Here is an 11,741-nt window from a genome sequence, read left to right as displayed (position 1 = left end):
CGGCACGGTGGATGCCAGCAGAGGCAGGAAAGTCGCCGTCCCCGTCCCCGACCCCGTCCCCATCCCACAATGGGGATTGTTCTGGAGGCCGCGGGCAGGATGCGGCCCGGCCGGCTCGGCGCCTGACTCACATCCTCGCCGGTGGGAGGGAGCCGGCGGAGAGCCACGGCTCCGGCATCCCTCCCTGTGGGGCTGGGACGTGGGACGGGCGCTGGTGGGGACCCCCTCCCCGGCCGGGACCCACTGCCACCCCGTCCCCGAGCTGCTCCCTCCGAAACAGCCCTGCCGGAAAAATCCCTGCCCTCGGCCGGGCACGCGTGGGACCCGGGCAGCGGTGACTTGCAAAAGCAGGTGGGAGCCTCCCGCCGGAGCTGGCGTTCCCGGGGGAAGAGCTGCAGCAGAGCGAGGCATTTGCACTAAGTGATCACATTTATTTGAATATTTTTTTTTTTTTGTGTGTGTGTTCTAAAATCGGTTACAGAATAAATACCTGTGCCTTATAGCAGGAAGTCCACTTTTTTTTTATACAAAGTGCTTGTTACAGGAAGTTGCATCAGCGATACGCAGGAGGGGGGTGCATTTTGGCCACGCTTCCCCTCCTGAAAACTAGAACAGATTTTTTTTTTATTTATTTATTCGTGTTTTTTTTTTTTAAAGTTTCTTTTCCCTTTTTTTTGTGCATTAAATTTCCTGCCATTGTGTATTTACAAATCTCTGAAAGAAGGAAAAAAAATGCCAATATGCATGAGAAGAGGCCTCGTAACACAAAAAAAAAATCAGCCTTTAAAAAAAAAAAAAAAGGTAACAAACCCAAAATCTACAAGTATCGTTTCATACTGAATCAATGATAGATTTTTTTCTTTTTTTCTTTTTAAAAAGGGAAAGAGAGGGGTGGGGAAAGGGAAAAACTGAACCAAACCAGAAAAAATGAACTCGGAGAAATGGAAAGAGAGAAGGTGCCATTGTCCCTTCTGAAGTTTTCCAAAGGCAGAGAGGAGCGAGGAAGAGCACGACGCACAGACCCAGACGCCTGACTGAAATCCCCATCAATTTCTTCTCGGTAATTTCTCCCTCGTCTTTTCCCAGCGAGGGGCAGGAAGGACTTTCCAAAATTAAATTAAAAAAAAAGGAATTAAAAGGAAAAAAAACATTATTATTTTGTTTTAAAAGGATCCAAAAAAAAAAAAAAGAGAGAGAGATGAGAGAACCACCCTCCCCAAAATCCTGGAGGGGCGCGAAGTGAGGAAAAAACTGGGTTTGATTTAAAAGGGAAAAAAAAAAAAAAGAAAAGCCAAACCAAACCAGACTTTTCTCTCCAAACGCGTCATCGAACGGGACTCTCTGGAGAGTGTGACGGTTAACTGGTGACGTAGTGTTTCGCCGACGGCTGGCCGTAGACCCTATAGAAATCCTGCCGCCCGTGCTGCTGGGATGCGTCAATCCATTCCCTCACGGCAAGTCCCGGGAGCGACTGGGGGACGGCGGGGGCGGGCGGCAGCGGGTGGGAGTACTCCTGCGAGGAGACCGTCCAGGGGAAGTGCCCCGACCGCGGGTAGGGCTGGTGCCCGCTGTGGTTGGACACGGAGGAACAGTAACAGTTATCCACGGAGCAGACGAGGATTTTGCGCCCGCCGTACTGGGAGAGCACGGACTGCTGAGATGACGTGGTGTTGGGGTAGTGAGATGGGTTGAAGACGGAGCCCGAGTGCACCGGTTGCGGGCCGCTGGGAAGTCCAACTATGTGCTGCGTGGAGCTACAAGGCACCATGGCTTGTGCGGACTGCCCCTCGCCAGCCGAAGCGCCCTGGCTCATGTACTGGCTCGCCACAGTCCCGGACGATGGCTCGAGGAAGCTGCCCTCGGGGAAGGCGGTGGAGTGCTTGCGCTTCTCCGCGCCGGAGTTGCTGACGGTGCAGGGGTACATGGGGATGCTCTGCAGGAAGGGGACGGGGGTGCTCAGAGGACCTGCGGAGGGGAAGAGGAGAGGGGGACTGCGTCAAGCACGGCATGGCACAGCTCCAGTCCGAACCTGCAGCAAAGCCCCAAGACCTGCGCTCCAGCCCCGCGCAAACACAGGGTCCCCCAGCCTGCCCCACCAGCGGCAAACTGGGCACACAGCCACACGCAGGTGAATTTGCAGGTGCCGTTTTGGGACCTTGCCGGCAGGCTCAGAGCGGCCCCAAGCGCTGCTCTGCAAACACGTGCGCAGGCTGAGCCCGTGCACAGCTCGTGACCACAGTCCGTAACAGGATCAGAGCGGGACAGCCTGGGTGACAAACCCAAATCCCCAAGGAGAGAGGACTGGGAAGCCTCCGCAGGGCGTGGTCTGCTCCCAGGCACGGGCTGCCCGTGCGCTGACCCCCATCTTTCCATTGACTTTTCCTGCCGATGGCCAGCCCTCCCACTGTGTCACCCCAAAACACAGCCGTTCCACAATGTCCTGGGGAGAGCCAGGAGCTGGCTTCACGGCATCTTCACGCCCTGACCCCACTGACCACAGAGGGGTTCCCAGGTGTCCCTGCACTCCGACAGCTCTCCGCACCCTCTTGTACTGGGATCTGCAGGGCACCCAGCTACGGACACAGGAGGTAGCGAGGACCTGTGCCCCCCCACCCCAGCACCCCTCAGGCTTCACCCACCTTCCAGCAACTTCCTGAGCTGCTTCTCCTTCTTGGCGATCTCGTTCAGGAAGAGCTTGGAGTTGAGGTGGCCGATTTTGGGTGGGGGCAGGCTGCCACCTGTACAGTTCTGGGTCCTGTTGGAGACCGCAGGCAGAGAGGAGAGGCGTGAGGGGCAAAGCATACTCAGGGGAAGGTCAGGAAACCCCCACGCTCCTTCCCCCGCATCCCCCCTGCCAAACCCCTTCCCCAGGGAGGCAGTGCCGAGGGCAGTGGGGAGCTGGCCCTCTCCAATGGACCAGTTCCTTCCTGGCAGGACCTTCCCCATCCAGCCTTGCTGTGAACACCCTGTGCCAACCGGCACCTCCCGCAGCCCCTGTATCCCCCAGCATCGCCACCCCAGCTCGCCCTGGCTCTGCTACCGCTGGCTTTAACCCCGGGTCCTGGAGGGAGGAGAAGGAGAGCAGAGCTGGACTGAGTCCTGCGCCCCAACCCGGCTGGTCCCATCCTGGCTGGGGTGCTGGGTCCCAGCTCTGCTGTTCCACAAAGACACTACATTTCCCCTAGTCCAAGGGGAGGCATTGATTCAAAGCCCCTGGGAGGGGATTTTTCATCCTCCCAGTCACAGAGGGAAACTGAGGCACAGAGCATGCCTCTCCCAGTCCCTGCAGCAACCCTGGCCCTGCTCCTCCTCTGGACATCGTGCTGCTGCCGCCCCCGCGACAGCCCCCCTTCCCCCCGAACACGCCTGCCCTGCCACGCTTACCTGTCCATTAAGATTTTCACAGACTTGGTGTTCTAGGAGGGGAAGGAGAAGCCCTGGTCAGTAAGAACAGTCCCTGCCCCGGCAGCCACCTCCCCTTTTGGTGTCACCTTCTGCGGCCCCCCAGGAGGGGACAGGCTGCCCAAGGGTGCCAAGCCCCCTCTCCCCTCAGCACGGGCTGCCCCAGTGCCATCTCCAGCTGCGGCACCTCCTCGTACGAGGCCAGCGCTGAGCCTGCACCGCTCCTCCTCGCCTTCCCCCACTGCTGAGCTCTCTGGAGGCACCAGCAAGTCCCGGTCAGTGCCCCCAGCCCGCTCTGCAATGCTCCCTACACACTCAGACCTCCCCCTGGCCCCCTCCCACCCCCAGCACGGGCAGCTCATCTCACCTTCATGAAGTTGATGTCCTCAGTTTTGTCGAACATGACCTGGACAGAGCTGAGGAGCTTCTTGGCCTCCTGCATGCGCTCGTTGAGGTGGAGGACCTGGGCCGCATTCTCATTGCAGAACTTGGCCTGGGCCTTGTCCAGGATCTCCATGGTCTTCCGCAAGTCCTCGTCCAAGATCTGGTGCATCTTCTCGTACTGCAGGCGCACCTCGTCCTTCAGCTGGCTCACCTTCTCCTGGGGGAGAGGAGCAGGGTCAGCCCCTCCGTGCCCTTCAACCTCCGTCATGATGCCCCAGGACACCCGGGTCCTTTCCCCAGTAGGGGTGGGTGCGACCCAAGAGCTGCACCACAGCTCTGCCCTCCTGTAACGCCCACACAGACCAAACCCTGTGGTCAGCTGCCACAGGACTCCTATGTGCTGGAGACCCAACAGGGCCACCGTGGAGGTTTGGCTAATCCAGCAGATCCTCTGGACCTGCCTCCTGGGGTCTAGGTAGGGATCGCCTCCGGAGAGCTAATGCCAAGCAACAACCTGCCGCACCACTGAGGCAGGTGTGCTCCCTTGAAAAACCCTGCCCATCCCCATCCTCATCCTCGTCCTCATCCCTGCCCTCATCCCCACCCCAGGCTGGGGTCACATCATGCTCCAGAGCACTTCCCTCCATGCTCTGGGAGGGCGAGGGGCTTTAAGGACCATGAGCTGATGTTCTTTTACCTGTGTCCCAGCAAAACACTCGCTTGCCTCTCTTCCACCTCCTGGGTATTTCAGCAGTTTATTCTGGATCTCCCACCTCCAGACCCTCCCCTCCCACTCGGGATGAAGTGGGTGGCCCAGGGAAGGCTGTGCTGAGCTGAGGTGGGGGGGCACCTGATATTTAAGGACAGCCTCGTTCCTTGCCTGCCAACTCGCCCCAGGACCCACGAGGCTGTAGGGCAGCCCCAAACACATTTCATCTCCCAAAAGTATGACTGCCAGGACAGGAATGGAGACAGCAGGTCCAGCCAGCCACTCTTCCCCTGCATGTCCTCCCTCCTCCCCGCTCATCCGGCCCCTACGCCCTGGGAGCCTGTCCCCATCGCGCCATGGGGTGACAGTCCCCGGGGCTGGCTGCAGCAGTGTGAAGCACCAGTTACCTCAACCAGCCGCTTGTCCGATTCCAGCTTGTAGAGCTGCTCTTCGATGTCTTGCTCCCTCTCCTCCAGGCGGTCCTGCTGCTTCATCAGCATCTTCTGCAGAGACGGGTAAGAAAAGCAGCCGTCAGAGCCCAGCGGCCACACGTGCCGGGAAGCTTCAGTGCCGCCCGCACTGGCTCTGCCCACGCGGTTTGGAAGGGACAGGGCTTTTTCCCAGTGGGATGCCATTGCCGAGCTGAAAGCCCACACGTGGCTGGTGGAGGTGGAAACCTCGCTATTTCAATGGCCGTGCAGAGGGGCCGCGTGTGCTGGGCTGCCTTATCAGCTGGGGACCTTGATTTGGGTCCCCGGGATGGGGGCAGCCCCTTGCCAAGCCCTGGGGGGGGACATGGGGAGGCTCATCTCCCACTGCGGCGGCACCGTTTCAAGGCCCATCACCCACTGCCGGCAGGCTCCCGCGAGACGCTGCCACCCCCCTCGCACCCCCGTACGCCACGCCAAATCCTTTCTCCCTTCCCCACCTCCGTGACAAGCCCCAGGGCCAGCGTCAGCGTAATCGGGAGGGACGGAGAGAGGAGGATCGGGGCCTCCCCCCGCCACGCCGCCAGCCCCCGGCCCCCACTCCTCGGGGCTGGGCCTGGGCCATCAGCCTGGTAACTGGGACAAAACGCTCTCCCCAGCAGTCAGCGTGAGCGCCTGGCTCCTGCCCGCTTCCCCGGCCAGCGTGACACCCGCTCCCCGTGAGAGAAGGGCTCCGTCCCTGCGAGCAGGAGCAGGGCTTCCCAAAACACCCCTCAAAATCAACTCCTGATTTTTTCCCGCCATGGTTATCCCGAGGGAAAGCTGCCACACCGGCGGGGCAAGCAGAAGGGCTTTGCCCGGCATGGAGATGCAGTGTTAGAGACTCTCAACGACAGGGGCGAGATGGGAAGAAACCGGCAGCGAGGATGAATTTCGAGGGGATTATTGCTATTATAAACCGCCGCTCGGGGATTTATAATCAAGTAATTAATTCCTGGACAAGGCGGGAGGGGGAGGGTGGCAGAGGCGCTGCCGGGATTAATTGCATTGCAGGGAAAGGCTGTCACCTCCGACTCAATTCGGGAGCAGGAATGCGAAGCCTCCTCCCTCCTGTTGTTTTTCTTAAGGTCTCGGGCACCTCCAGCCTCACTGCCGCTGGGCTCCTACCACTAATAATAACGAGGAGCTAAAAAAACCCAGTTTCCCACTCAGTCGTGCTCCACACGCGTGCCCAATGCCCACGTGTGTGCACCCACCCACGCACACACATGGAGATGGACACACAGACAGCACATCCACTGAAACAGGGTCTGAGGGGCAGCGACAGCGATGCAGACCCACAGGCACGGGGGGACGTTCACTGGCCCGTGCGTGTAGAAATACACGGGCCTGCAAGCATCCAAGGGCATCGCTGCCGCTGTTTTTAAGACCAGCTGAATAGGTAGGAGCATCCGCACGGAGAAAGCATGCATGCAAAAGAATGCATATATTAAAAATCTCCTTTTTTCATCGCAAAAGAGTTGTTATTTGCGCTGCTGTGGTGCCACTCCCGGGTTAAATACAGTGGGAACTGAGCTCCAGAGAGAGGGTGCAACACCACTTGCTCGGAGAGAGCCAAGGGCGCAGGTAGGAACCGCGTCCCAGGTCCTGTGCCAGCAGCCAGGCCACGGCGCGGGGCTGCTGGTGGCTTTTCTGAGGGCTCAGCCGGGGTTCTGCGTCCAGCACCGGGCACAGCAGTGGGGCGGGCGGGCAGCAGCCCCATGCAGGCGGGCAGGGAGGCGGCGGGCAGCAACCTGCTCCCGCAGCGGCGCAGGCAGGTGCATGTCAACACGACCTGCTCTCAAACACCGCTGGCTGAAAACACAGTTTGCAACATCCCTCTGCGCTGGGCTGGTGCGGAGCGCAGCAAGCGCACCCAGCTCTGGACCCTGCCCCAGCATCCACAGGCTGGAATTTCCCCACTGAAATCGCAGTCGACTGACGGGAAAGCCGCCCGCTCCAGGGAAGGAGATGCCTTCCCGCATCCCTGCTTGCAGGAGGCCGATCGAGCCTGGGAGCCGGGGCAGGTCTTGCAACGCAGGCTGAGTTTCTTGCTCCCCGAGCTGGAGAGCCAAAAGACATAGCGAGCCTTCGCACCGAGCCCTTCCCTACGCCTCCCTCCCTGCCGGCAAAAACTCGCCGTCTCCACCGCGAGCAGCCAGACCCACCCCACAGCAGCCCACCAGGAGGACGGCTGAGTCCGGCGGCGGCCCCGGGAGCAGCCGGGTCCCCCCTGCCTGCCTCCCCCGGCCGCCAGCTGGGACAGGGCTGGGGAAAAACGCGGGATGGGATCCAAGACTCGCAGCTCGCAGGGCACAGGCCAAATCCCCATCCCGCCCCGGCGTACGCATCAGGCGTCCGATGTGGAGCCACCCTGAGGCAGTCCCTGCTCGCCCTCCCCAACGCTGCCGGGATGCTCTCGCGGGGGAAAGCAGGCTTTCCCATCACCGCCAGACGCCGGGCAGGCAGAGGCCACCCTGCCAGCCCCACCGGTGTGAGGGACCTCCGAGGCATGGACCGAACAGCCCCGGACATGCACGTACCATCGTCCCCTTCCCGCCGCCCTGCAGCTGCCGTGGCGGAGCTGCCAACCTTTGTGTTTTGTAACGAACCTCAGGGTGCTCCACTCCTGGAATCATACAATTATGTGAAATCACAAATATATACATAAAAGTATATATATAAGTTTTTATATACGTAAGTTAATTTAAGAGCCCCTCACAGCTGGAAAAAGTGACCGAAATCCAACCTAAAGCCATAGAAATCAGAGAGAATAGAGGACATGCAGCATTTTCTTTAAATCTCACAGTTGAGCCACTCTCTTGATTTTAGGGCGATTTAAAAACCGTACGTGCCTGGGATTGCAGCAGGATGGGAGGGCTTTTCACCCACGGCAACCGAAACCTTAACAAGACACATGGGTATGAACTACCCCTTCTGGCATCGACGGGCGAAATCTCATTGTCTCCGCAGCACGGGCTGAATTCCTTAGGTATTTTGAAAAGGAAAATATATCCCTTCCCCTTGCATCCCCTCCCAAATCTGGTATTTCTGAAGTCATGAACTCCTCGTCCTCCTCCTCCAGGATCAGAATTTCTCAGGGTAATTTCTCATATTTCATGCATGACCTTGATGCTGGGAGAACCGCAGCTCCCTCCATACAGGCGCCCTTCCCGGGCTCCGAGCAACTCCACGATCCCAGTTCGTCTTTTTCGAGACACGCCACTCGTTTGCGAAACGGCCGCCAAAAATGCTCTGTATTCCAACACCAGCTGAGAGTGAACTCATCTAATTAATTAATAAGTTAATCTGCGGCTGGGGTAAGTGGCTGGCCTACCTCCGAAGGCCACAGCGAGACGGGGCTAGTCGCTGGACACCAGTTTATTCTGCTAGAGTTGCAAGTAATCTCCCCCCTCCTCATGGAAAAAAATAAAGGGGGGCGGGGGGAAAGCTGAGCCCGAAGAGGAGGTTAGCAGGGCTCCCTGCAAACACGCCATGGGCATCAACCCTGTGCAGGAGCAGGACCGCCGAAGGTGGAAGGAGAAACGAGCGGAGGTTATCCTTTGCTCACTGATCAGGAGCCCCGCCGCCGGCGGAGCAGGGTGCATCCTGGGGAGCAATCGCGACAAGTCGGGTGGGTTTGGGGTACCGAGGTCACACACTGGGAGAGAAATGCTACTTGAAAGGCCATCTCTGCGGGAAGCAAAGCAAGCGCTGCAAAGTCTCATTCCAGGGAGGATGCGCACAGCTGGTCCCTGTGGGATCGTGCCAGGGAAAGGCTTGCTGACCATCACGATCTGCCCAGCGCTTGCTGGGAGGAAACCACCGCTGGGGAAACCACCTTCGCCCCGCGTACACCTTACTGCACCTCCCGGTCTGTCCCCCCAAACCTGCATGCGGGCAGCTCTGCACCTGCCCCAACTCCCAGCAGCCGCTCCAGCGCGGGACACGTCCGCCCCCCCAGGCAGGGGACGGGGGGACGTCTGCCAGGGGAGAGAGCAGAACTTCTGCAAGATTAAATGCCTTCAGCCGCAAGACAGAAAGATGGTAATAAAGAGTTTAGCAGCTCGGACGATACAGGGCATCTGGGCTCTTCATCCAAGAGTCATTATAGGGCGGCAGCACCGCAAGCGACAGCTGTGTTACACGCACGGGTCCAGCTCGGCCGGCCGGGCAACCCGCCACTGCAAAGGAGGCATGGGTGTGTGGGAAGCTCACCCACCCGAGACCTCCCAGGCAGGGACAAATCTGCGGGCAAGATGTCTCCCTGGCTTGTCCCAGGCTGGTCGCACCACTGTCCTCTCCCGAAGGACAGGGCTAAGTCTGCGGTCGCTGCTGAGCCTGTGATAATGGCGGATTACGCCCCTGCCCTGCCTAGAGCCCAGCACTCTCCTCATCCCTCCTTTGAAGCCCCCAGCAACCCGGGGCCCTGGGGCTGGCATGGGCGCAGCAAAATGGCGTGACATGCCCCAAGGTTTCACCTGCTCCGAGGATGGCCAGGGTCCCTGTGTGCCTCCCGGGGAGAGCCGGCAGGGGAGAGCCTGCGGCACCCCTTCCCCGGGGGCTCAAGCACTCGCCAGCCCCTGCCCGACTCCCTGCGGGATCAGGAAGGAGCCTGGCAGCTTCACCAAAGCCAGAGCAGTGCCCCACGACCCGCCGAGCAGCTCCGGTTTTAGGTGAGAGTGGGAGCAGTGAAAAACCCTACTGTGTTCATGGCAGAAATGAAGCCCATGCAGCTTCTCTGATGTCTAACAAGGGTTGTGCATCCTCCAGGACCGTTCTCCTGGCAAGAGCAACCACGTCCCTGCACTCCGACCTGTGGGACACTTGCAGGATGCTAATTCCCAATAAACTGGGCTGAAACCGGACGCTGGTTTGAAGGGTACTAGAGGAGGGCAGGTGGACAAATCACAAGAGCACACAGCCCTTGTTCCCGTAGGAAACTGGGGGGAGCAGAGAGCCAGAGTGCCCCACAGCGTGCCTTTAACCGCAGCTGGACCGCTGGCCCAGGGCAGGCACGCTCGCTTCTCTGCCTCCCTCCTTCCTTCTCCTCTGCGCCCGGGCCTTCCCCTCGCCGCCAAATCCCAGCCGCCGAGTGAATAAGGACATTGTTTGCAGCCACCGGAAAGCCAGAACGGAGGGAGCAGCTTGGAGCACGAGGGGGAGGAAGGGCGAGGAGGAGGAGGAGGAAGGTGGAACCGGAGCGAGGAAGCTGCGAAGGGCAGATGCCTGTTGCGGGAATGGCTCCAGACACCTGCAGCTCAGCCCAGGGACCGAGATCAAGGGCCCCCATTGAGACCCACGTCCCGGCACATTGCTGGAGACAGGCCTGAAGTCACAGCAACTGAATTTTAATGCACCGAGAGCCCTGGACCAAGGAGGCGAGCACAACCTTTCGCCTCCTCATGCCTCCCACTCACAGGCTTCCTGCTCCCCAGCCCCGCTCCGCTGTCAGCTGGCCAGTTTTCTGAGAAAAACCCACACGATGAGCTATTCTCATCCCTCCTGAAAGCATCCCCCCACCTGCTGGTGCTTCGACACCGTGTGGCTCTGGGGCACGGCACCCCCGTACCCCCAAAAACAGGATCTCAAACCATGAGATCCCGCACTGCTGCAGCCCGAGGGGACCCATCCCCACAGCCCAAACCCTCTGGAGCATCCTTCCCACCACCCCCCACGGTCTCCTGCTGACCAGACCCAGGCAAAAGCAGCTCTTTCAAACTCTCCGCAGCCCCCACGGCACTCGCAGGAGGCTGATCTGCTTACACGGACAGGAAGGAAATGTTTTCTGGTTGGGGTTTCATCTTGCACACATTTACAGTAAGCACCAGGCAGGAGGGGAGGTCTCAGGCCGGAGCAGGAGGCCTCGCCTCCCCCGGCCAGCCCGGAGCACATGCATGCTGCGCTGGGGTTTGGCTTTTCTCACGGTGCTCCCTGCACAGAGATCGGGCTGGTTTATCCCCGGCAGGGGAAGGAAGAGGGGAGGGGAACAGCCTCCGGGATATTAATAGCTGCCCTTGCTAGGATGGGATGGGAGGAGCAGCCACGCAGCGCATGGGCATGAGAGACCCCTCGCCAGCGTCAAGGGACCCCCTGAGCACCAGGAGAGCTGGCGCTTCGTAGGAAAGGGCTGGAGGCCAAACATCCAGCGCCAGCTTGGGGGAACAGGATACGGGGTGCCTCTCGCAAAAGCGGCTCTCTGCCCTGTTCTCACGCTGGGGTGGATGGAGACACCTCCTGCCTGTCCCCATCTCCCTGCGAGACGCTGCCTGGTCTCTGAGCACACTGGGGAGGAGAAACCATCAGGCTAAGCCCCATGTCCCACCTCCATCGGCTACCCCAGATGCAAAGCCCACCTCCAGTGCCCGCCCTGGCACAGGGCATCCCTACAGCATGGCCGGCACACAGCAGCTGGATGCTTCCCCTGAGCCACGACTCACGGCTGCTGAGCGGCATTCGGGTCAGCCCTTGTCCCTGCGGCACCCCGGCACGGTGGGCAGGGCAGACCACGCTCCTCCGCACAGCCTTGTACCAGCAGACCCTGGATCACCGCAGGGCTGTGCCGGTGCCCACAGCCTGGGACAGCTCTTCCCCTTGTTTACACCCAGCAGAAAGGAAGAACTCGTTAGTAAGGGGAAAATACGAGGCATTGTGTTGTGTGGGGCCAGCAGCGGGATTTCTGGAGGCCAGGAAACGGGGACCTATTCTCCATTGGAAAGCGACCTTCAGAAGGACCTTGAGGATGTTAATTTGCCTCCCTGGGCCTCTGTGTCCCCCCC

At 59.8% G+C, this 11,741-nt stretch overlaps 1 protein-coding gene across 1 annotated transcript in view; it reads right to left on the bottom strand.

Annotated features, from left to right (window-relative positions):
- Nucleotides 1–410: 410 nt before the first annotated feature.
- The window catches only part of TRIM8 (tripartite motif containing 8), a 30,482-nt gene continuing 19,151 nt past the window's right edge, over nucleotides 411–11,741 (bottom strand). Inside the window, exons 3-7 of the mRNA XM_075154922.1 lie at nucleotides 4,903–4,998; nucleotides 3,770–4,003; nucleotides 3,385–3,416; nucleotides 2,640–2,755; nucleotides 411–1,965 (exon numbers count right to left, since the gene is read on the bottom strand). Coding sequence (XP_075011023.1) covers nucleotides 1,358–1,965; nucleotides 2,640–2,755; nucleotides 3,385–3,416; nucleotides 3,770–4,003; nucleotides 4,903–4,998 — 1,086 coding nt within the window. The 3' untranslated portion in view covers nucleotides 411–1,357. The remainder of the gene's footprint in view (nucleotides 1,966–2,639; nucleotides 2,756–3,384; nucleotides 3,417–3,769; nucleotides 4,004–4,902; nucleotides 4,999–11,741) is intronic.

Source organism: Calonectris borealis, chromosome 7, assembly GCF_964195595.1.
Source record: "Calonectris borealis chromosome 7, bCalBor7.hap1.2, whole genome shotgun sequence".
Lineage (NCBI taxonomy): Eukaryota > Metazoa > Chordata > Aves > Procellariiformes > Procellariidae > Calonectris > Calonectris borealis.
Note: the sequence above shows the minus strand (reverse complement) of the source record. Positions and strands in the feature narration are given on the sequence as shown.